Source organism: Homalodisca vitripennis, chromosome 1, assembly GCF_021130785.1.
Source record: "Homalodisca vitripennis isolate AUS2020 chromosome 1, UT_GWSS_2.1, whole genome shotgun sequence".
Lineage (NCBI taxonomy): Eukaryota > Metazoa > Arthropoda > Insecta > Hemiptera > Cicadellidae > Homalodisca > Homalodisca vitripennis.
In genome coordinates this window covers 171,803,397-171,831,224 of record NC_060207.1, presented here as the reverse complement: position 1 = coordinate 171,831,224, position 27,828 = coordinate 171,803,397, and the positions used below count along the sequence as shown (strand labels likewise).

The window sequence follows — 27,828 nt, the reverse complement described above, 5'->3', positions numbered from 1 at the left end:
TGAGGAAGGCCACATGTACAGTAATTGTCCTAAAGAGAGGCAACTTTTCTGCTATGGCTGTGGGGCATGCTGGTTATCGCAAAACAACCTGTCCCTAAGTGTATTCAAAAAAACGGGTGGTACGAAGGGAGCTCCTCGGGCATCTTAGGAGTACCTCCCTTATCTCATTTTACCGTCAACCAATAAGTTGTCCAATTGTGATTTGGCTTCATTGCCTAAAGGTATAAATTTTCTGATTGAAACTTCCGCTAATGATGCGCGAACCTTATCTACCAATTCGAATTTTTGGATTTAGTTGCAAAGCATTGTTAGATTCTGGAGCTTCAAATACAGTGATCGGAAGAGACCTGATGTGGATTTTTGATAAGTTCCCGGCAAAAATTCGGCCATTGTCCAACCAATTTGTAGAAACTGCTGACCACCAGAAAACATAAGATTATTGGAAGAGCCAACATTCCTATTACTCTCGCTCATAAAACAAAACATTTATCTGTCATTGTTTGTTACCTTCTCTATCTCAAACAATTATTTTTGGGATAGATTTTTGGAATGCTATGCATATTGTTATGGACGCCTATGAGAAGTCCTGGGAATTTTCTGAGAACCCACCAACACGAGGCCAGATATGTGCAATTGGTCTACAAGACTCTACCGTATTGACTACGTCACAAAGGGAAGACTTAAATAATCTTTTTGGAGAAGTACTTTTGCAATCAAGGAGAGAAATTAGGAAGAACCCATTTAGTGCAGCATAAAATTGACACTGGAGATGCTTCTCCCATAAAGCAACGCTACTATCCCATGTCTCCCGCTAGATTGCAGCTTGTGTATGCCGAACTTGATAAAATGATTGAACTGGGTGTTGTAGAACCTTCAAGAAGTGCTTGGTCCTCCCCAATCATACTTGTGGACAAACCTGATGGTGGCCAAAGGTTTTGCGTCGATTTCCGGAAAGTCAACTCAGTCACTTGCAGAGATGCTTATCCCTTACCTCATGTCACTTCGATTTTGGATCGCTTAAGGATGCCCAATACTTGTCTGCGTTGGATATCAAAAGCGCTTACTGGCAGATTCCCCTTGAAGCTTCAAGTAAAGAGAAAACTGCCTTTACAATCCAAGGAAGAGGTCTTTTCCACTTTAATGTTCTCCCATTTGGACTCCACAATGCACCAGCCACCTCGCAACGATTGGTTGATAATATATTAGGGATGGACTTGGAACCTTTTGTCTTTATCTACCTTGATGACGTAATAATAGTCACACAGACCTTTGAGAAACATCTTGAAATTCTAGAAGAAGTCTTCAAGCGGCTAGCAGCAGCTAATCTAACCTTAAATCAAGACAAGTGCCGATTTTGCCAACCTGAACTTCGTTATTTGGGCTATATTGTCGATGCTAATGGCCTGAGAGTTGACCCTGAAAAGGTGAAAGCCATTTTGGAAATTCCTACCCCTCGCTCAGTGAAGGAAGTCCGTGCATTCTGCGGTACTGCAAGTTGGTATCGGAGGTTTATCCCAAATTTTGCCTCTCGTCTTTATCCTCTTACTTCAATGCTGAGGAAACATAACAACTTTAAGTGGACCATTGAAGCTCAGAATGCTTTTGAAGATATAAAGGGTAACCTTGTAAAATCTCCAATCCTTTCTTGCCCAGACTTTGAGAAGGAATTTACCATTTCTTGTGACGCTTCGGCTGTTGGTGTTGGAGCGGTACTCTCCCAGATGTCAGAGGAAGGAGAAAATGTGATTGCCTATGCAAGTCGGACGTTGAGCAAAACTGAGCAAAAGTTTTTCTGCTACAGAGCGGGAGTGTTTGGCCGTCATTTGGTCAATTGAAAAGTTCCGCCCTTATATAGAAGGAGTTCACTTTGTTGTTGTAACTGACCATCACAGTTTGTTATGGCTTCATAATTTAAAAGATCCTCAAGGAAGATTGGGCACGGTGGGCATTACGTCTTCAACCTTTTAACTTCACTTTGCTGCATCGCAAAGGTAAAGAACACGTCGTTCCGGATCTTTTATCTAGGAACCCATTAGAATCTGTACCTGCAGAATTTATCGTTGATTCCCCTCACTAACTGTTTTTTCCGATTGGGGACAAGTGGTATCTGAAGATGATCGACTCAGTAAAAGAAAAGCCTGACCTTTACTCTTCATGGAAAGTTGTCGATAATCAGCTCCGGAAGTGTGTCCCCTTCATCTACTTCGGTTGGTGATGAGCAAGAAGATTGGAAGCTAGTTGTACCCAAGAGGATCAGCGTGGGAAACTCTTCAAACAATTTCATGACGCCCCTACATCTGGACACTTGGGCACGTATAAAACCTACCACAGACTCTTACAGAAGTACTATTGGCCTAAGATGAGGAAGGACACCGCAACATATGTCTCTCGCTGTAGGGTGTGTCAGCAAGCTAAGTCGGCTACCTTAAAGCCAGCAGGACTTATGGGGTCTCAGAGAGTAGTGGACCGACCGTGGCAGACAATAAGTCTGGATCTGATGGGACCTTTTGTAAGATCATCAAGAGGTTACAAGTACCTGATGGTAGTGGTGGATTACTTCAGCAGGTATACCCTTCTATTTCCATTAAGAGCAGCAACTGCAAGACTTGTTGCTAAACGTTTGGAGGAAGATGTATTCTTGGTATATGGGGTTCCTAACATTGTGATTTGCGACAATGGATCTGAATTCATTGGTCAACCATTTCGAGATTTGCTCAAGGAATATAAAGTGAAGACTATCTACACTCCTAGTCATCATCCTCAAGCAAACCCAACGGAGCGGGTGAACCGAACTATAGGGAAACATGTTGAGATCATTATGTTGGGGATAATCACCGCAATTGGGATATTAAGTTACCTCAGATAGGGTGTGCCCTACGAACGGCAGTACATGAGACCACTGGTCATTCCCCAGCATTTCTTGTATTCGGACATGAGATCAACTTATCGGTGAGGGATCTGGGAATCTTGGTGAAGAAGATTTTGCCCTCAGCTTTCCGATGCAGGTGATCACCTCCAGAAACTGACGCGCTTGAATGAAGTTTTTAAGGAGATCAAAGAAAGGATGAAGAGGGCACATGAGATTAATGCTCAACGATACAACCTGCGGAGGAGAGAGCAGCAGTTTTAAAGCAGGTCAACTTGTATGGAAGAGGAACTTCACCCAAGCGGATGCAGTCAACTACAAGTCATCCAAACTCTTTCCAAAATTTGTTGGGCCTTACCGAATTAAGAAGAAGAAACTATCTCCAGTGACCTATCAGCTCCAATCAGAAGATGGGCAATTCATGGGCACCTGGCATACCTCGGACTTAAAACCTTATCTTCAGTAACGGATGAAAATTTGGGAAATTTTTCTCATGAGAGAGGGGGTGGTGTTCACATTTTTTTTTTGTGAACCTTAAATTTTAGTGATAACAGAGAGTAAGAGTTAGATTTTATTAACTTTGGCAGACAGGCCTGATCAACCTGGAAAATCCATATCAGCTGGCTATTAAACAGCTGCAGCTCCAGCTGGCCAAACAACAATTGACTCCTACTTCCTGTTGGACTTTGTTACTGACTGTTCAGGCTTCACGAGTTTGAAGATTGTTCAGTTGGAAATTGAGTCTCCACGAGGTTATCTATATTGTCTTTACCTACATTGCTCCCTTCCTGGCCCATTACTGGATTGTTGCCAAGGTGAGGTATTTTAATATTCTTTTAAGTCAAATAATGTGTGCTACCAAGAAATTATAAATACTTTTGAATACAGATACTTGGAATTAATTTTTCTTTTCTCAACCAACCAGAGTAAATATATTAGTGAAATTAAGAAGCAGAAATTACTTGAGCCTTTATTAATTTGTAAGTTGATACTCATAAATATAAATCCTTTCAGATTGTAATATATCATAGTGTTTTAATGGTTCATATTTTCTTAGATCCAAACATATGTTGTTGCAATGGTTTAGAACTTTTATTTTAAATAATGCATTTGAAATAACAACAAAATGTACTTTAGGTAATAAATAGTGTTGTGTGGCCCTATAGAGTTAAAAATTATCTGTTAGTCTGTTTTATTTTTGCTGTTGTTTGTAAATTCAGGATAATAAATGTTGGTTAATTTATGCTACGTGCTTTGTCAAAATGTAAGTAAGAAAAGGCATTTGTAGAATAGGAAACAAATATGAAAAGATGTTTTCAAGTGAATTCTATTTAAAGCTTATTTTAGTTTAATAATTTATTTTTGGAATTTAATTAACTATATCTCATTAAATTGACTACTGTAGATTGAGTAATTGACTAATAGTTAATTTTTGGAGTTATTTACATTACAAACCGATTATATATCTCTCAAAATACTTCATGTTAAGATTATTTCACGGAATATTTAGGTTTCATTGTTATTATTGTTAACATAAAATTTTACGTGCTATTCTGAAGCAACTATTATACATCTTTTAGTGTCAAATATTTTTGTAGATTCTATTGTCTGAATTGTGCTCAGGGATTTGTTCGGGAGCGCGGTTTGTGTGCCTACACATAGGTCTGCGTACCACTACCTACCCAGTGCCCGTGCTATACCTGCTACTGTGCCTTCCTCCCTGACCGTGAGCCCTTACTTATTAGCGTATGATTGTGATCTACGTAGTTGAATAATTACTTATAAATATCTTTCTTTATTGGATACATATTGATGTTTAATGTGCTTTGTGTAAATATGTGTCTAGTTTATGTAAGTATTGTTTGATTGATATCTATGGGTAAAATACCAGAAGTACTAGTGGCCGGCCAAGGTAATGTTGTTTAGTGTATAATTACTGGTGTTTTAGGGTATATTGTATTGATAAATCTAAGGGTTACCTGTACCCTCAGACTGTTGAGATCCAAATACAGAAATGGTAATCAAACCTTTTTCCATGATATGAAATGTAAAATTACATAATTTTAATAAATATTTCATTTGATAAATGTTTCTTGTGCAATAAAAAAAAACAGGCTCTTAGAATTTTTATAAACTTAATGATTACATTGAATGAGTTTAGCTTTCTTACATGTATTTCCTTTTCTTAAATTTTACCTTGTATTTAACTCACTCTTACTTTGGTTGGTTATAAGGTCATTAATTTTACAACATCATTCAGTAACGGGTTCTTTTTCCTTGTTCTGACTCCGTTCTCCTACCACACTACTACTGGAAACAAGGTGGCGCCCTCGGATAGTACCGTTAACAGATAACTCTACTACGCCGTTAACTTGTGAAAACCACACCTACCCTTCCCACCCCCTAGACTGAGCAAACTGGGACCGCTACATTGTGTGGTGAATTTTAACCAAGTTAGGAACAAAACAGGTCCTAAAGAAAGCTGTGTAATTTAACATGCTATGTGTTGCTGTAGATTGTGTAGAGTCCCAGAGAATTTGTTAAGAATGATCCCATTGTAAGGTATTGTGCTACTACTGGAGAATAATTTCCATTCTAGCTTTTGACCATGAGTTCGTCCTCGTAATTCAATGGACTAAAATGACAACAGGATTGTCAGGATTACTTCAAGAGTGTCCTGTTTGATTTATCAAGGGGTTGCTTCAGCCACTGCAGCAATGTGCGTTTATACCCAGGGCTACCGTAAGAGTTAAATGCCATAGGTAAAACATGAATTAAATAAATAGTTAATCTAAAGAAAGAAACATTTTACTATATAAGCTTTTCATAGGTCTAGTAATATATTTCTGTATAATTCATTTTTGTAAAACATTTATTTTATTGTTATAAAGTATTTATATTATTGTGTTTCCTAACCTAGATTTTTCCATGTCTAATGATGTTATGGATGTTTTTGTTGGAGGCATAAGTAAAATGACATATGATGGTATTTTTATGTAAATAAAAGGTAGCATATGTATTTACTAAACAGTCAGTAATGTATTACTACGATATAAATTCCTGTCGTATGAATGAAATGAAATCGATTTGGTTTAAATAATCTATAAACAAAAACACCGTACTGTAATATATTAGACAATGATTTATAACCTCTATGCTATAAAGAAGTGTTTGAAACTATCTAGTTACGATTGCGTCCTATGTATTTGACCTTTTGACCTTTCAAAAAGTTTGATTTTGTTCTGTATGAAGGATTTTGGACTGGATAAAAATAACATCTTTCTATAAAATATAATTCACTAGCTTTTTCCCGCGGCTTCGCCCGCTTAGTACCTACCTATATGAAAAAAGAAAGGGGGCATAAATGTTTTATATAAAATTAAGAAGTCATTTAAAAAGTTTAAAATATATTTAATATTTTTTAAACCCTTGTTAAAAATATTTGTAGCTAGTTGTCAAATGCCTACTTATATTAACAATGGTAACAGCAATAAAAAAATACTTAGAGGAAAGGCGTCTGCATTTCTTTACATTCATAGTATACAATCAATTACCACAAACAATAATAACAGCTATTTACACTTAACCATGTAGCGTTTCAGTTTGTTTCCAATTTACAACATTCAACTAAATTTGTAAAATATAACCTAAAAATGCCATAAATTTAATAATATAATTATTTTTATAAAACTTAATTAGTAAAACATTATTATTGCACATCCTTTGCCATTACCAAACACAATATTGTATCCATATTCCTTTGCGAAGTATGCGTAGGCTATTGACACTATATGTACGCTGTTATTTTCCAAAACACCCTCGTATCTAAGTTAAAATGCATTTTTCGTAAAATATCCTAAGAATAATTTTTGTTTAGACTTATGTTTTAAATCCAGTACAGTGAGTTTATCCTACAATTATGCAACAGTTTACTCACCTCATTGGTGAAATGTGGAAAATCAAGTCTCAATTTTTCAAGAAATTATTAAGAAATTAATCTACATTCATGGGTTACAACCAATTACTACACACATAAATAACAGTTATTTACACTTAACTACATAACATTTCGATTTATTTCCGATTTATAACATTTAACTAAAATTTGTAAAATATAACCTAAAAAATTCATAAAAAATTCCATAAACCTTATAATATAATTATTTTTACTAATCAAATTCGATTACCTTATGTGCAAACATCCACGGATTTGTACAATGAGGTTATTTTCACAATATAGCGTTTAATAATATTTTCATTGCATTAGATAGTTTATTGATCATTGGTGCAGTCTAAATGTAAAATTAGGCAATGACGTCTTCTATGCAACCTGCATTACACTACTGGTCAAGCACTTTACAATAACAATTTTCTCAATCTTAAATGTTAACAAATGTTTCTGCCTTTTTGATGAACTTCAGCTGAAAGTATTAACAGCTGTTAAGTATCAGTTCGCTTTGTATTACGTGTCGTAGCGCAGTCTGTCGGATCCAATATAAAATACGTTTACGTTCTTATTATAACATAATCAATATAAAAAATTCGAATGTAAACAAACTTTTTTCAATTTTTCAAATTTGTATTCGACTTTATTTGGTGAAATGAGTGTGTTATGGGTGGTAAAAAGCACTCTAAGTGTTAATTCAGACCAAAAGCTATACCTGTTCCAAATTTCAGCACAATCCGTATAGCAGTTTCAGCGTGATTCGAGGACAAACCTCCAAACATCCAAATATCCAAACATTCAAACTTTCGCATTTATAATATTAGCGGGATTATTTGAAATGAGATAAATTTTCATGAAAAATAATAATTACATGATAAAAACTTCTTGATTTACGGCTTTGAGATTTATTATTCAACTGGCAAAACCCGATGACACATATGCTGTTATCAGGTGTCCTTGCCCTGCTCCGTTTCCACTGCTCGACTCAGGTTTAGAAGACACGTTTCTGCACATATTTGTATTATTGTTCCACTGCATCTTTGAAATCGGTCGTTTTTGTAAGCCCATGTTTCGTCAACAGTAATGATGGTTAAAAAAAAAACTTTCGTTTTTTAGGACTTATTTCGATTTTGATTCCGTTTTTAGGATGAGATCTTGAACATTGAAACGCGAGCTGGTTTTTGATATGATAAAAGAAATTTTTATAAAAATATATTTAAAAAAAAAAAACGTTTCAAACTCAAGTAATGGACAAACTAGTAGTGAACCGAATCAACTCTGATTCCTATAGTTAAACACTAATTTCCGTCATTCATTCTTGTATTTTTCAATATTATGTCGAAATGCAATTAAATTACCTGACACATAAATATATTAATTTTGTTTTAATATAGGTGATTACTAAAAAGGCCTTGCATACATTGCATGTTACAAATTAAGTTGGTATGTTCAGGTTTAGTACGTCAAATAAATACCTTAAAACAGGTTACATTTTATTTTGGGTCTCACGGTCTGGGTTTTATAAAAGATGAAGATATAATCACGAGAGGGATAATAAAAAACGGAATACTATATGTTCATACCCTCGATTTTGACCTTGCTTATGGCGCCAAGAGTGATTAACAGGATGTCGTCATATTTGCAGTAAATTTGGATATTTTTATTACGTGTTACGAATGAGATAATCTTTACATAACTATTATGAATATTATGTATTTACATGTTTATTTATATAAATTCATGAAAACTTGTTTACTTCAAACATATGGTTCACCACGAGGCTGCATGATAAATACTATTGACGGTTTGACACTTGATGGTATATTATTTGCCGTGTTATACTGTTATTATAATTTACTGTTCAGTGAATAAACCAAAAGCGCAAATGACCAAAGACAATCGCTGTGTTTAGTTACATTTGTATAGGTATTTGGTTCATACTTTACAGACAGAGTACTAATTATGTCAAATTAAACCGAGAGATTTAGTGTTACAAAACATATGGAAAGGAATGCACAGCGACAGCAGTGGTCACAAAGGAGACGGTCGTTACATCCATTTAACCCCAGCAGACACGGTGATGTAGGGCCAATTGTGTGCAGAGGTGTGGCCGGAATCTGGCCAGATATCAAGGCAGAATAGCGAAAATACACAAGGGACCAAGCACAATAAATGAAGGCATCAGTCGCCATTGGCCGCGTGCCTTGTGTATTGTACGGTAATTGTGAGCGGCAGTCTGTGTTTGGCTGGGGGTCTATCGGTAGTCGTGTGTTCGTGGCGGTGCGGTCTTCCGGTTGTGGTGGTAGTGTGGTGATAATTGTGTTGTGTGGTAAGGTACAATCCGGCTTCATCATGCAGAGGTGGTATTCAACAGGTACTGTACTGTACCTCGTCCGTAACACGTTTGATGAGTTACACTCATTTGCGTCCGCTTTTAGATAGTTATTGTTGCAGAACAACCAAACACTCCTTTAAAAAAATTCTCAATTAGCTACAATTTATAAAATCGCTTTTTAAGAAACGATTCGCAAAATGGCGTGTACGTTACTGGATGTTTTGTTGCTTTGCATAAAAGTTAATTTTAATGTGCAAACCGATTTATATGACCGGTTGATATATACGTAGAATATATATCTTTAGCCGATGTTCGTGTTATAGTAATCAAGTGTTTAGATCCAGACCTTAAAATGTATTGCAAAGTTTCGAACTCATAAGTTTTTTTATCATTGCAAACGTACTACTGTTCATGTCTTTGTTGCTAAGACTTGGATCTATTACGCCTTTTCTGTCAATCCTGACTACAAACGTAACAATTTTGATCTTCTGATTTATTACAGATATTTTTCTTCTTGTTAAACACTATCTTGTGTGGTGGATTCTAAATCTTTATCCTGCAACTGACCGATAGACTGTTGAATGATTTTATTTCCATAATCGTTTCAGATATTTTTCAAAAACTAATTACGTCTTAGTTTGATACAGGTTTAGGGATTGTGGAAGTTTTCATTAAAGCAAGTTAAACGGGTATAACACATTTCCACTAATCAGCACTCGTTTTTGAATTTTCACAAAATTTTAGCCGTGTGAATGGTTCTAAGCCTAGCTTATCATTACAATATAATCTAAATTAGCTTGAACTTTTAATTTAAAAATCTAGTGTCGTATAGTTGAGTTAGAACATACTGCTGTGATAATCGTTATTCGAGAAAAGTCAAATTAATTATTAAAAATAAATTAAATCTAGTCTGCGACCTTAACATTGATCTGAAATATAAGCTAAATTGAAATATAACACAATTGGGCAAACGCACTTAAATTAAAAATTTCACTGGCTTAAATTTTAAAATACATAACACAGTATTTTTCAACCTCTGAACAGCCCGAAAGACCTAATTTTGACTCTTACATAGATAGTATTAATGTTGTCTGTGAGTCCTCTTAAAATATTTCAGAATGATATTACATTCCCTCATTAACTTCAATAAACGTAGAGTAAATTTACTGGTGTTACGGTAAACCGCTGTACGATATCAAGGTGCGCACGTAGAATCAACTATTGTTTACTGTTATAACTCTCAAATAATTAAAATGTTTGGATACAATACGTGGCACCGTTAAGATACCAAAATATCTTGTTGTGTCTGTGGTTTGTAACGTAATTGGTCGTAGAAGATGTTTACACTTGTGCTTAATAAATACTTAAGTTTTCAACGCTGTAATTGGCCTTCGATAGAAACTAACCAAAGTTCTGCAACATCCGATCAGTTCATCTTTCACATCGTTTAACAATCCTAGTTTTGGCCAGTGTTTCCCAAAACAACATAAGGTGTATGCGTGATCAGGTTTCCAACGGTACATATAAATTAATAAATAAATAATACAAAAACACTGTTTTTACATTACTAAATGTACTTAATACTGCACTGTATTGATAAATTGAAAAAAGTACAGTATTTTGTTTTAAAAGTCTAAACCATATTAGTTCTAGAATACAAACACAATTAAAATATAAACAAGTATATAACCTTATTATAAAACATAAGACTCAAAATATTATCTTCTAGTTAGTAAATTTTAACATTGGAATGAATAAATAACTCTATTGAAACTTGGGAAAAGCACTTTTTAAGGTTCATATTAAAAGCTCATTTAAAGGTTTATTTAAGCTACATGTTGGTACTATATCTTTGATCTATAGTGGTGTTGATTCCAAACAAGAAACCTGCTACCGTAACATTACTAAGAAATGTAGATATGAGGAATTACGTGATATAAGTAGATATGTCACCCTAACTATTAGTTGTGGTATTAAATATGTTAAATAACAATTTTAAATGTTTGTTCACACATTAACACTAATTAATGAAATATGAACATTTTATTTTTTTAATTACAGAACCAAATTATTTATATGTGTCATTCGTATAAATATGAAATCATATAACTTTTAACGTTTGTTTCATACTCAATATTCATAAAATTCTTAGTTTTAAGAAGAAATTTTGACTTCAAAACCAATATAAATCTCTGTATGCCGTGGACCATCACCTTTGGAAAACCTTAACCTCTGCAAGCTACGGTTAAAAACCCTAGACTACTAATAGCCTTACATCCATATAAGGATGGTGTGGCGGAATCTTTTGTGGGAAAGTTAGTTCTGTGCGGTTATTTTTAAATAGCGCTACTATATCGATTCTTTAGTTTAAGTTGTAATTAATTTAAATTTAGTATTAGTACTTTATCATAATACTGATGAATTTAATTTAAAATAGCACTACAGATTTGAGCATTGGAGGATATATTTCATACACTTTTATATAATCAAATCCCGCACTACGTACTGGTTGTCATCGTTCAGGCATTGAACCTACACTCTAGTCCCTTAAACAACTATTGTATAGATTGACCCATTATTTTATTAAAAGCTTCTTTCCTTTACAAAACTAACCTACGGAAGCTCATGGAATTTTGGAGATTCCTAAATTTTATATTTATTATACTGCGGGAGGTTCCTGCATATGTACCCGGCTTACAATACTTTCTACCCTCTAAATGCGTTGTTTCTATATGCCTCTAATAACAGAACAATTACAGCTTATAGAAGACGGATGGCTGAGAGCACCTGGTACTCGAAGCACTGCTGGAGCAGAAAACATTCAGATTTTGTAAGGTTTCTACATCTGAGAGATTCCAGCAAGTAAATCTCTGGAAGAGTTTGTTAGTTTTCAGTCCTAATTCTATAAAACAATATATCACTGTTATTGTATAACAAAAATAGTTGAATCGCGCCCTTCTATATAGCTATAATAACGTGATATAAAGACCCGTTTTCATTGTGGTATTTTCCTTAATCTAATAGTAAACATTTAATTTTGTTTTAGTAATTTTAAATGAACTTGAATCTTTTTATTATTGGCCCCAACATAAAGTTTTAAATTTAATTTTTTTGCACGAATGTGTTTTATGAAAGAAACACGTTTTTTTAAAATAAATTAATGTATAAATGGTTGAAAGAGTAAACAGTAAAAGACAAATCCTGGCTAAATAAAACATATATTTATATGCAATTCTTTTGCATTACTCACATAAATAAATCCATATTTACTTACATTATATCCATGTACATATTTGTTTATAAAAAGGAACATTAATGCTCTTTTTCATACCACGCAATATTCAATAAATTCTAGACTATGACTGAACTTTCAAAATGATGAGGTGATTATGAAATTTGTTTTAATGTATAAAGATTTAATAATAATAACCAAAATTTGTCAACCAAGCTTCTAATCTTGGATATTTACCAGATGTTCACGATGTTTGTTTGATTTGCTTTTAGTCGTTCGGTGACACATACAATAAACCTGATAAATCTGCAAAGAGGATTATAGTTTATTTTGGACACTCGGTTGAGTGACGCTCGTGTTAAACGTGATTCGGACACCACGAACGTGGTCAATTATTATGCTACCACTAATTAATGTTTCTATCGAGTCCTAGAAGTTCAGTATTGTGGCCAATAACGTGATCTTAGCACGTTTTATCACGTAGTATAGTCGTCTAAAAATTGAGTTCTCAATATTTGTTGGTGTTACGCATAATGTACGAGGAAATCACAACTATAGATATCAAATATGGGCCCATTACTTTTACTATGTAAAATAGAAGGACCTGAGATGCAATGGCTATGCATATCGAAGTAGTTCATCCACCCACTATTTAACTAGGGCTGTCTTAAAAGTACAATTTTGACAGTCACTTCTCAAAAACTTCCCCGCCCTGTGAGTTCTTAGGATTCATATATCCCCTTCTTTTTGTTTTTTATTTTTACCTAAAAAATCCACCTTCAGATCACAGACTGATGTAGCTTGAAATGCTCACACGTGAAGAAAAAAAAAATACCTTCGCCTTAGCATAAGGGTAAAGCTAGGGCTGTGTAGTATAGAGATCATGGTTTAATCCCCGGAAAGGTTATACAAATTTTGTAAGTCGGTTTATAAAGTTTTACTTTAAAAATGTTCAATATGATAGAATTTAAATTCTGCTAGAGTGGACAAATCCCTTAAAAATAAGATACGTACAAATAATATCATATACACGTAGTGCCCTACAATAGTCATTACAGATAAAGTATGTTTCAGTTTGTATGAGTCTTAAGTATGTACGGAGTTTGGATGATAACATCAAGACTTTGTAAAACATTTTTGCTTCTCACATTACCATTTTAAGTTACTTAAAACGTAAGTGCCATAAAGTACATGAATGAATAGGCATGCAGTTTATAGTTAAATGATTTATATAAAATAAAGAACAAAATCAAGTATTAATACAATAATAATAATAATAATAACCGTATATAATAACGAGGAAAAAATGAAGCAATTAACAGTAAACAGTTTATCTCTTAGAAATAAAGAATAATGTGTATCTCTTCTTATCTTCAAAAATGAATATTATATAGAATAAACACTAGAAATAAAACTAAAATACCAATACTTTACTAATTACATGAAATGTTTGTGGAGTTCATATAATGTTCAAACCTTTACTTAGATCTTATGGGTAGCTATGATAACAATAAAAGTAGGAAAATAAATAAATATGAAAATAAACTTAATATAATCATATGAGATTTTAAAATGTGATATGTTATCACAATCTGTTGATGGCTTGGTGAGTTAAATAGCGTAAAAAGAAGTGTGAAGACATTTATTAGTGTATTATTACTCCCAATTTAATGAAAACGAATTTGAATTTTATATTTGGTAAGATATGTAAAGAAAGATTTTATCTGTAAGCTTTAGTTTTTGTAAGACACTTCATGTATACCTTTGTCATGAAACTTATTCTTATCTTTACAAGAATAAGTTTTATGATGGAACACGTCCAACCATGAAATTTAGGTGACATCTGGGTTCGAGTCCCGGTGGTGCAAAAACTTTTCGTGATTGAATGTGTATTGTAAAATTATATTATAAATAGTCATACATTGTGAAAGTACTTCACCTAGCAAAGTCTCAATTTATACATACACATTTATAAACGTATGTAGTCGATGTATTTATTGTATTATCATAATCGTGCTATTAATGTTAAATTACTGTTTAATTACACAGCAGCATAGATTATATAATTTAAACTTATGCATTTTGATTTCCTCTCTAGTAGTCATAAGCTAGAGATACACATATAAGATATGTTCCGCATGTTTTATTAAAAAAACAGTTTTTTAATAAAAACATTATGTACAACTTTGAACTAGTAATTACACGTAATCTATAAGAGTGTTTACAACTATAAAAGTGACATTTTCATGATGTTAATGGAGGAAACAGACGGAGGAAAACTAATTATATTAAGATTGTAAACAAATGTACATTAACGCAGTAAAACCAGACCAGGTGCTTAGACAATTCTGAAGCAAGCTCATTCTAGTTGGCGACATCAACGTTATTGCTTGTCATCTCGCTATTCAAAGAACAATAACTCCTGGAGTTGTAAGAGCGGTGCAATTCAAGCGCTATCAAGGTACTTAATCGTTTAAATGTTGTTCCTTCAGCCTCGTATATTTGCCATATCTTTAAAAAAAAAAATATGAAGTCTTATATTTTATTCGGAGATAATTATACGCTACTTATTTGCAGGCGTGCGTAACCGAATTTGACATTTAATTGAATTCGCGGTAAACACGATATGAGGAAACGTTACGAGGTGGTAATGGTATAAATAAATCATTCGTTTAAGAAAATTCATGTAATTCTCTAAATCACGGTTTAAAATCTTAAAATAATATATCTTAATGGTTTAGTTTGCTACAACATATGAATATTTAGCTTGAAATGTGGGGTTGTTGAACTTACATACGTGGCCATTTATTACATACATAATAGACAAATAAAAACTTGTTTTGTACAATAAGGATTCACCAAACCAATTCCATGGCATACCATCCAAGCCAACTGTTATAGTATCTACAGATTATTAGCTATACACCAGATCAGTGATTATTATACAGACAATCAAAAAAAAGAACATTAAACTCGTGGGAATCATGATTTTATCGAACTATAGGATTTATTGTTTACTTTCTTAACAATAAAGTAAAGAGGATCATATAAATACAGATTAACCCCATAATTAAATTAAATGGTTGAATACAGTTATTTGAAGACTTCAAAATAAGTAAGAGGCATAGATTGCTTAACATTATTTCGCATTAATAAAATAATTGTAAATATTCGAGTAAAATAAATTGAAATTTGGAAACATTTCTATGTGTCACGTTATTAAAATGGTACATTAGCGTATACTTCGAATTCTTATACTTTTTAAGAGCCGTTTTACTAGAAATTGCTAATAATCATATGTATAAAATGACAATAGTTTCCAGTGTTAATACCAATGGCTTAAAATCTCTATCTCGAACATATCACATATACGTGTATATACATTATAAACTTAAACATTACTGATCTTCTTAAATCAGTTAAAATTTGTTTTTTTTAAAGAGCGGTGTTTGTCAAAGGATGTTAAAAAGAGGAATTCACCCTGTTTTATAAAGGTCTTTCTGAAATAAACATTTACTTGTTTTTAAAAACCCAATAGTTAGGCTAAGAGTTTAAAATAAAGTAACAAAACATTAAGGCTTCATAGTATATATATGTATATCTTAAAATCATATATATATATATATATATATATATATATATATATATATATATATATATATATATATATGATTTTAGAGCAAGTAAATCTTCTTGAAGAACAAATAGAGTTGCAGTGTTGTACAAAGAATTAGCAACGGGGCAAATCTTATAATGAAATCAAGGAAAGAGTGAAGAAATAGGGTAAAATAAGCCGTATATATACACATATATACCAGTATAAATATGTATATCTATATATATATATATATATATATATATATATATATATATATATGAGAAAACATAGGATTAAAAAGAAGCCTAGCCCAAAATATCACGTAAAAAGTAAAACGCCATCAAAGCTATGGGAGATGTTGCTGTTGCGCCAAACTTGTGTACGTGGCTAACGTGGCTGGTAGCCAACACCTGTTGTCCCTCTCACAGGAAATAACCTTGTTGCCGTAGTTCGCTACGGAGAGTTTATGGTTGCTTCCATTAGGTGTCTTATTACAATAATACCCCTTACAATAATGTTGGTTCTATTGGTAGATACGTAGAAACATAAATAAACAATGCAAGCTTTCTGTACGTGTCCAAATCTTTAACTGAACTTTATGATAGTTGAAAACAAAACCACTAATTTTGTTTGTATGAACAAAAATGCATATTGAGTGTAATACTATTTACATTTAAATTAATTCTAAGGGAAGTCGGATTACCCTATCTTTCTCATGTTAAATAGTACAACTTTATGTACCATTTTCTAAGAAACCGTTACAGATAAAAACTTAAACCTTTTTTTATTTTATTATGCATATATTGTTGTACATTTAAGGCACAGCATTTCAAGGTATCATATATTTAAGTAATTTTTTTAAATTTTTTATATTTTAGCATAAAAAATTTAAAAACAGATACCGTTTGAACGTATGTAACTTGGAACTGAAAATAATAAATGTAATTTCCTGTGCCATAAATCTGTATTTATATATGCCAATCAAAACAAAAAAAAGTAGGGCAATATCTTTTTTGGTTTAGGAGATAAAGGTACATTTGTGTAAAAAAACACCGTTTTCCGGGAAAACGCATTTAAAGTCAAAACGCAGGTTATCATATGACAATAACTCACCATAGTGCATTCCAGCTCCATATGCAGGGTTGTCAGGGTCTTCCTGCTGTTCATAATGGTCCTCTAGTTTCCTTTTAGCTGAGGTCAATTCCCGACGACACTTTTTCTCTATGTCTTCTATTGCTTTATCGGCTTTCCAAATCCTAGTATTGTCCAATCGCGTCATCACTTTCACACAGTTTCTCCCTGGTCTAATGTTTAGCTTACTCAAAATTCTACACTTAGCAATGTTTCCATCGTTATAACAAGCTACAGCATCATAAGCTCCAAATTCTAAAGTGGTTTTCATTATAAATGTAGTTTTAGGGAGCCTTGACCAGATAATGCTGTTCAGTGATTCGCACGGGTTTTGAGTGCCCCCATGTAAACATTTAGATAGGAGACTTGTTTGGCATAAGTCTCTGAAAATTGGTTTTATGGACTCCATTTACAAATGACTCCATTTTGCTCACAGTTTACAAAAAGCTGTATATATAATAATGTATAATGTTGTACCATAAGTTTGTTCAAACAGCTGGTGACTGCCGACCGACCCCACTAAAAGTTGAGTGCGCGCATTTATAAAAATGCCAATAAAAACTGTTCTAGATGTCAGAACTTAATAACTTTGGTGTCAAATGAAACTTAAAAGTCCAAATAATAAGAAACACGCAAAAACTAAAAAAAAAATATTTTTGCCCAAAAAGTCATCCGACTCCCCTTAATATATGTACAGACATGTATTTACATCTTACTTGTTAATTTAAATATACGTATAGTAATTTTGTTTAATATAGTTTCCTTTTTCTCAATTTCCCTAATTTTAAGGTTATTTTCCATACTTATTTTGAGTTTTCATTTTTCCATATGGTGGCCAAAATTTTGTTTTTGAAGTGAGATCTTCTATTTTCTTGTTATTTTGGATATAAACTAACATTTTAAAACATTTATTTTTTGAAATTTTCTTTTCTATAACTTTGTCATTTAGAAGCTTCAGCTCAAAAGTGTATTTTGTTATCCGTGTAAAGCTTTCGTACCAATTATTGTATTTAAGTACGAGTAAAATAGGGCATTAAAAAATGAGTTTCCTTAAAAAGCTATTCTCAAAGCATAATAAATTAAAGGTCAATCGAGCAGATGACAGCTGTGAGGTTGTTATTTATTAATTAAGGCCTTAATTATAAGGTCTTGATTAATTTATACTTAAGGCCTTATTGAACTAAGGCGTTAAGTATAAATTAATTAAGTAAGTTGGTTGTCTCTATAATTAACAATACAGCAACGCCATTTAAAATAATCATATATATATATATATATATACATATATATATATATATATATATATATATATATATATATACATATATGCAGAAAAGTGTATATTGCATTAATTTTAAGAACTATTTGACCTTTTGTTTATTACTTTTCGATCACTATGCTGTGAAGGTTTAGCCTTATTGATTCAGCACTGGTGACTGTCCCGTAACATAGTAATTAATAAACACCCCCACAGCTAAGCTGTCGTCTGCTCGGTTAACCTCTGAGGTAGATCTGAATGTATGTTGCACATTATTAACGCCATGTAGCCCAGCTATTATAATATGAAAAAATGCATGAAATGTGTTCTATTCTAAACTTATGTAACCTATAAACGTACAATTTAAAATTACTATTTGTTTATAATAGAGTTTTCTATAATTCTCATTTTAAAAGAAGCTTCAAATTTTAATACTGCCTAAAAACATTCGTCAATATTCGTGAAACATTTTGTATCCCTATAGAATATCCGTTACCCTTTCTAAATTTTTTACATATTAGATAATTGACTGGATCTTAAATAACTGTTTGTGCCAACAAATAAGTTCAAGTAATTTTGTTAACATATAGCATAATTACATAATTGGTAAAACAAGTTTGATAAAACCTACATCCACAGCGTTATTTTCAGGCCAACTCACTGTCACTTATGCTTGCAATAAGTGTTGAGAAAATATAACAATAATATGTATAGTAACGTTTATTAATTAATTACATTATAATTATATTTTCGAACATAAAAATAACGATATATAAATCCTTTATAATACTAAAATCAAACAACGTTATTAAATCTAAGCGAAAAATTAAAAAGACCAACCATTATAAAATGTTCAACAATATTGTAACAGGTCAGTTAAAACAAGAATAAGAAAGTATATACATAATTATATATTTTTTAGATATATATTTCCTTGAATGAATATATATATATATATATATATATATATATATATATATATATATATATTTATATCTAGATTTAACTAATGGAATTGATAATTTATTATATTACTATGTGTTGTAACTTTCAATTACAATTGTAATACTGAAATAGCAGAATAGATTTCTAGTTTAGTTTTTTTAAATGAATATTGATTACTAATTTATCTGAATTATATCAGATAACGATCTTTTAAAGAAGCACACCACGCCAAGAAAAAACTTTTTGACTTCATATTTTGAAAGTAGCGCTAATCTTACAATCTCACTCCCCCTGTGGGCAGGGGTTTGTAAAAAAAACGTTTATTGGCCCAATGTAAACTTTGAAATTTATTTTAAATTGAAAAATATTTTTATCTGCAAACCTCTAGTATTACAACTAAAATATAATAATGTCTTATTTAACATATATGTCTAAATTTTGTTTTAAAGTTTGTGCTGCAAATTCATTCTGAAATTAAAATAATTAGTTCTCTATATTATCTTAAAGTCTAGAGTAATGACTGTTACCGTTGCTCAAAACAAGGGAATATGCAACTTTACGAAAACGCCAAGTAAACAAATGTATATTACAGAGCGTTTTGAATAAATGTTATTCTTACATACATTTCACCTCAGTAATTCTACTGTGAAGTTTACCTATATCATGAGTAATATAGCTGTAACGTACAGCTCCATTTCTTTAAATCTATAAGCTATTTGAATTAGTTTTATTGTATTATGTTATTATCCACTACAATATAACTATATTAAAGTAATGTGTACTTTTGAAAGGAATATTCTACAATTTCCATTAAAGCTTTACTTAGTTTGATATTCAAATAATGTATGTATGGAGCAATATATAAATATATATATATATATATATATATATTGAACTGAATGAGAGCATAATATTACTCCCATTAATATAGTTCCATATAATAGTGTCAAGTCTTGCGCATGCGCGTGTGTTGCAATCTAGGACTTCGTAAACGCAATATAACAAACATTTGTGGTGGTAAATGATAATATTACTGTGACAGGAGTGAAAATAACCTGAAATGATGAATTAACTCAGGTGCTTCCTGTCGTGGGGATCAAATGACCGACTCGGAGTGTGGCTGCGCATATTTTGGCATAAAGTAACTATTAGTTGGGCAAGGGTGTTTGTCGAGAGTGGGACTTCTGCAGAGGTGAGAGTTAGCCTTTACTTTCTTTTTACAATTCTGAAACGTAATAAAGTCGTTTAATTCATGTACATAAAAATACAGATTTTCATAATATTAAACTCACATTAAAAAGAGTATTCAAGAAACTAATGCTTGTTGCAGAAAAACAACATGAAAAAATAATAACATTTTTATGGCACTTAAAACTTTACTTGATTTAATTGAAAATAAGGCCAGTTCTTCATTTTTACTTTAGTGAGAAAACTTGGTACTAAGGAAACACTAATTGCATAAATATAACAAATGTCTATTCTAACATTTTAATATATTTAATGAAAATGTTGTTGATGGTAACAGTTATTAAAACTACTATTTTAGACTTAACGTGGTTTTCAGAATTACATATATTGTGGTCTATAAGCCTGATACATAATATACGGTATTCTGTATTCATGAAACTCTGTTATTTTGACAAGTTTTCGATAGCATTTGACACCCTACCAATAAACTATAATTCTAACAAAGATCTTAGTGTTGTCTTAATATTACGTTTCTAAACTCCCAGAAACGTTAACTTTAACTTAGTTTTATTATCGTCATTTTAAATTTAATAGGTTTTAAAGCAATGATTCCTATTTTAAATTTTATATAGATTTTGAAACTGGAATCACATTGACCTAAAGTTTTTTTATTGTAGAACCAACATGAAAAAATTATAAACATGAGTTCTTAATAAAATATAAAAATAACTGATACGCCAAGATGATTTAGATGAAGAGCATATAATTTTCACCATTTTGTCGCATTTTACCAGTTTTCACACTAACTACCAAATAAACTATCATACAGAACCATGCATCATGAAAGTGTTATCGGAGTCTTTAATATTAAAAACTCATAAACGCTTAAATAGAGCTATTATTTTAAATGACATTAATACTAAATGATTGTTGGTAAGGAAAGCATATAACGCAGGCAGAATGAAGAGAAGACGGAGTAATCTCCTGCCAGCAGACTAAGGACACATTGTGGTCCTCAGACGAGGTCATTAATTATACTCGGCAATCACGGCCTCTCTTGTGATTTATTGCTTCGTCTGTTCTTCACGTGTGAGTATCTTCGTTATCAGGATATATTCGTATGTAAATCAGAATAATTTATTAAGTTTAATAGAGACAATTAGATAAACACGGATTTTGCTGTAGAAGATATATTTGTATTAACTGGGTTTAATGTTACATTTTTTAAAGTATACAAGTCAATTATGGCAGGCAAGCAAGAAAATTACGACGGATTTGATTAGGTCTGATTGAGTTTTTTTAATAGCTTTTTTATTATTGAGCTCCCTATATCTTTAAATGTTCAGGATATAACATTTTCTGAGGCACCTCCTCTTGAATATGTTTTCATAATCAAGCAAATCTCCTGAGCACCGTATTTTGCCCACTTATGACCAGAAAATAGGAAACTCCTCTATCCTGTTAATCCTATTTGGTTAGATTTAGTCATAAAATGATATTATGCTTCTGGAGTAGGTTATTCATGATGGATAACATTACGAGTAGGAGCCCGCTTCTTGTTGAAACCCACGAGAAGGGATAATTTACACTAGTTCAGTGATGTCACCTTGGAAGAAGGGGATCTCTGGCTTATCCAATCAAAGCGGGCAGGGAAAGCCTGACTGACTCATGTTTAGGATTTAAAAAGCCATTAACATTAAGAGCCATTAATTTATCATCTACTGCAACAGTCAATCTCCACAGTAAACTAGACCTATAGACTAATTCAACAACCTACTATCCCATTAGCCTGCTTTTAACCTATTATGTCAACATTGTAATTATTCACATGCCGCTTCTAGACATACATCGTGTTCCCCAGGTTTAAGTAACACAGGCTTTTGTTGTACCTAGTGCATGCGCCTTTTAGATTTAGCGTGTTGGATACCTAAACATTACTTATATCCTTTGGAGTCTGAAAAATTTAGACCTCACTTGTTAGTCTTTTAAATGTATTTAAACAATAAGGTTGTTTGCATTACATGACATGAAACAGGCTGACCCTTTTAAGCGCTGAAGCGTTTTATTTTAAGGGTGTCTCATGTATTTTAAAATTGTTTAAACTTTTGCTCCCTTATCCCCCATATTGTGAAAGTTCAATTAGTCAAATTCCATTCTATCCTATTGACTATCCAAATTATTAATTATTTCGGCCCTAATGCCTTAATGTCCATACTTTTGCTAATATAAAACAGGTCTAATATAATATTCATATCCATAATAAATGTAGCCGTGGTTTTAGAGTACGTGGCTTCGATCTGATTGGTCTTATTGTTGATTTCAGAGTACTTACTCGTATCACTGCCCATATCTACAATGTTCTCAACAAAATAAACCACTAGCATCATAAATATTTAAAATATTAGTTTTTATTTTTGCGAGGCATTTCGAAATCAAAGATTTCATCGTCAGGCGACTCCACAAATAAATAAAAATAAAAATTCATATTGGAAATCGGTGTGTGTGTGTGTGTGTGTGTGTGTGTGTGTGTGTGTGTGTGTGTGTGTGTGTGTGTGTGTGTGTGTGTGTGTGTGTGTGTGTGTGTGTGTGTGTGTGTGTGTGTGTGTGTGTGTGTGTGTGTGTGTGTGTGTGTGTGTGTGTGTGTGTGTGTGTGTGTGTGTGTGTGTGTGTGTGTGTGTGTGTGTGTGTGTGTGTGTGTGTGTGTGTGTGAGATTATTACTACTAATAACAAATTAAAATATTTCCAATCTTTTAGCCACTGTTTTGAACATTTAGCCTCTTTACTGTTTACGTTCTCCTATCGAAGTATTTTTTCCGTAATAAATACCGATTTACTTTGTTCAAGATTTTCTACCTATGAGTAAACAAACCAAATTATTTTCAAGGATAAATTCTCAAATAAAAATCAACGCGTATATAATATATCGCTAAAATATTTTCATCTCGTTTATCAGTTCTGTTTTATTATGTTTTAACGTTATATTTAGATACATACCTCAGTTTCTATGGATACGTTTCTATAATATAATATTTGAAAATACGTGTAAATTATCTGAATGTTTTGTTACATGTTAGTTTTATTACACACTAGCAGTTACCCGAGGCTTCGGACGCAAAAAACAGAAAAAAGCAATGGGCATGTATAAGGGCATTGTAACTACGCCGATCTTAGTATTTTTGTGCCAAATATGATGTTGCCTTGTTTTTTTCTATCAAGAACATATATTTTTCTGAAAAGCCTATGGCCTAAGTAGGCTTTTCAGAAAAAAGCGTCTAATTTCGACCATATAAAATTATTTCCAGTCTAAGATATTCGTGGTACTACAATTAATTGTGTTTGCTTTTTTCCCCTGGTCAAGAAGATCTATATGTAAGCAGGTCTGAGAAGCCTACTTCTATCAAAACATACTAAGGTGAGTTTTACAGCACCTGGTTTTATATATACAGCCTTTAAATTTATAGTCAGACAGTAACTTTGTTAAATTCTGTGCTTCGGCGATTCCAGAAAGAAAGGTCTTTTCTTTCAAGACAAATGAAAATGTAAATAAATTTATAACAAAGGTTAAATATTTAAATATGTGGTTCAGCGAAATTTGTTATAATTTAAATTATTGGTTTTTAAGATATTAATTTTTTTTATAAAACACATACAGATAGGCAGATGGGAAACCAACCATCGGAGATGTTACCACGTTCACATGGTTAAATGTTTGTTTGGACCTGACCAATAACGTGGTATACCAGAAAGTTATAGGACACTCTGTTTAAGCTTTAAAATTTAACTTACGCAAATTTGTAGTAGCTATGGAATCTTAATGTCTAAATATCTTTCTTTGGGAAATATCGTTTAGAGAACTTACAACATTTCTAATACACATAACTGGTTGGTAAAGCTTTAAATTATTTATCTGAGTATTGGATATTTTACAATAAAAATAGATTTATTTTCTTTAAATAATTTTACAACCTGTGTTTACAAATACAGGTATTGCAAGACATATTCCTCCCATTATTAAAAATGTAGTGCCTATGAGATTCCAAACAATAACTCTCAAACTCATTCTATATTTAAAACTATTATTACTACAGTTTTAATGAAAATAACAAATATGTTTATAACAGGTATGTACACTTGTACTGATAAAGAAGTTTACTTGTTCTATACCTTCAGCACCCTTCTTAAGAAGTCATTCGTCTGTCACATACTTGGCATCGTATTCATAATTGGCTTGTTCCGGTTGAAGCAGCGACGAGTTCGGATTGATTCAATTTTCAAAATATGTATTTGAAAGGATCTCCAACACCTATTTTGTAGATAGATCAATTTTTACGTTTTAGAAAGAACTAGAAGAAAAATATTTTCTTCAGAGTACTCTGATATTTCTCTGAAAGCTTAGACATTATCAAAAAATGGTTTTGTAATGTAGATCCCATGTTTCTACAGAATAGATTCTTGTGTGGTGTTTTGTAGACCTTTGTTCAAGACCACTTTAAGTATATCATCGTTGACTGATATGGAGGCCTAAGTAACACAAATCGGCATTTGATGCCGTGTTTATTTATTCTGGACACTTGGTTTTGTGTGACCAGTGAGACGATTTGGGTGTTTAAAGGATGAGTTGTACTCTCAATTCCTTAGAAATCTGACAGATATTATACTAGTCAGAACTTAGTAAAAAAGGCTACTGCATTTGAAACAGATTCCTGAAGACACATAATTTACCGAAGAGTAATGGTTTCGAGTGCAACATTTCAATCTGTAAATACCAGTGGGTTATAGTAAGAGGGTGGTGGGATTACCTCCTGTAACAGTTGGTGGGAGAGGGAGGGGACGGGATACTGTCGGAGATAATTAATTACAGAAGGCAATCACGTCTTGTCTAGTAATTAATTACTTGTGTGTATAATATAAGTTAAGTTCATCCCCACAATGATATCTTAATTAGTAACCATCTTTATTACTTTAAATTATCCGTTACAGTATAATTCCTTGTTTACATGTAATGATTAAATTTTTTATTTATCACATATTTAAAAAAACTTTCAGTTACCCGCAGCTTAGCACGTAATTTCGTAGGGTTTCCAAGTATATGAGCACTTATGGTTCGAGTGTCTATGATGAGTTGGCCTAGTTGGTACGGTCAAGAAAATATGTCAAATGTATTTATTTATAAACATTTAAATTTGCTTCGGTCTTAGACGTTTTTGTTCTATAATTGATTTTGCTTTGTTTACTGGCCAAGAAAATATACATACATAAACACATCTGACTTTTGTCTAAAGACAACTAAGATGATTTTGAATGTTGAGTTTATAGCTGCAGTTCACCGTCCTCTCATTGCAGCGTGGTATCTGACGCTGTTTCAGGCTTGACTCCTTGAGTCATCATTTTTCGTCTGAAAAGGTTGAAAAGATGTCGGTGACGAAGAAGGTTAAAATGGACCCTTAACATCGTTTCGACATACATTTTGTAGACTTCTAGACTAAAAAATATAATATTATTGTGTAATCTAGGTGGAGTGGAAGTCTCATTGTCTAATGAGATGTACACATGAGCCCATTATGTTTCTGACACGATCTATAAGTATGGTGGAGCAACCGAGTTTTCTACACATAATATAGTTAGGAAGGGTTGCTTCAATTTGAATTTTGTATTTAGATTTTTTGCGAAAATTTTATTAAAATTGGTTTAATTGTTTATGTGAAAACAAATCAAACAAAAAGGCATTTTACAATTTATAATATTATTAGGCTTAGGATAAACAAATATCTACTTAATAATTACGATTTTGTATTGAGAGAGATCTTTAGGAAATGCGTTGGTTGCAACATGAAACAAGGAGTCAAGGATCTACTTGTGCAATACGATATTCAGTGTTCCACGATCGTGACAAGTTTATAAGAAAAGGCAGTGTAATAAGCAGCAGAATGATTAACGTTTTGCATAGATAAAAATTGACCAGATGGTGAAAACTTATGGACGGACAGTTGTGTACATGCAAGTCTGAATACAATTTTTATAGCTGTAATGCTCTGCCCGTATCGATAACACTTTCGACTAATATTCCATCTTCACACAGTTACATGAGAATGTCACAAACCCAAATAGATATCTGAGAGCCAGAGACATTTAACATTGAATTCAATATGATTTACTAATATTGTAAAATTATGATGGTTAATAGAACTATTCCCATCATCATGAATGTAGCAGGATTAAACTGAGATTCTATTTAGTTCAAAGAAAATTGAGTGCTCCCTCATTATGCAAAAACGTATATAATGTTTTTCAACCCTAAATTTCGGAAACTATGAATAAGTCAGACAGGTCCAGTTCAATGGCCTCCTAGGTCATCTGAACTGTCACATTTGGACTACTTTTTTGAGGTTACATATAAACAAAGTTTATGAGACTAATTCCTCTAACCTAAACGACTTAACTCATAGGATACTCCATGAAGCGTCAGGCATGTCTGCTGAGATGTTTCGAAGTGTTATGAATGGTTATAAACCGTATTGCTATTAAACTATTAAACTGCCGAGGGAAAACAATTTGAGTATATATTGTGAAAAAAGTATGTTATAATGATAAATTCATTTAGAACTACTGAAAGTTTTATTATTTTGTAACATGCAGAAAATTTTACAATGACATCCAGACCGTTTATAACGGTTGTTAAAAAGTCATTCCTTAATAGAAAAAATGGTGTTTTGTATGCTTTTTATCTGCAGTAGATCAAAATATAAAATATCGTTCCCGGATTTTTTGTAGACCTTGTATGTATATATTTTCCTGATTGAGGTAAAAACACCAGGAATATCGTAGACTGGAATCTATATCTTTTTAAATAAGTTTGTTTTTGAGACTTGCAAAATATATCTTTACCTGGTTTGGGCAGCACTACAGACTTATATAAATACACTAAGGGAGTAAATTTAAATATACACCACATACATACAAATTTAAATTTGGACAATGAAAACTCTATTTATGACAGTTATACAGAAAGTAAATTACAAAGGCCGAGAGTAAACGGTTTGTTGATCGAAGTTGGTTTCTACTCTTGATCGGGATAACAAGGTAAACTTTGACGCCCTTAGCAATAAACTCTCATCGTTTCAATAATATTCCTCAGAGCTTAACAGCTAAAAGCTCGAAGACTAAATTACTGCCTACAGCCACCGACGGGGTTCTGATGTCATTATAGCATAGCTCAAGAAACCTAAGTTAATTCTCAAATGAATGTATAACAAACCAAGCAAGCGTTGATGCAACAAACGACCTGATCTCCTAATTTCAATAGTATTACCCCGAGTTAAATGCTAACA

General features: G+C 32.4%; 1 protein-coding gene across 2 annotated transcripts in view; it reads left to right on the top strand.

The window, feature by feature from the left end:
- The first annotated feature begins 8,980 nt into the window (after positions 1–8,980).
- LOC124352731 (Kv channel-interacting protein 4) overlaps positions 8,981–27,828 on the top strand; it is a 344,993-nt gene continuing 326,145 nt past the window's right edge. For both annotated transcript variants that reach the window (XM_046802365.1, XM_046802366.1), the window contains exon 1: positions 8,981–9,186. In XM_046802365.1, coding sequence (XP_046658321.1) covers positions 8,985–9,186 — 202 coding nt within the window. In that variant the 5' untranslated portion in view covers positions 8,981–8,984. The remainder of the gene's footprint in view (positions 9,187–27,828) is intronic.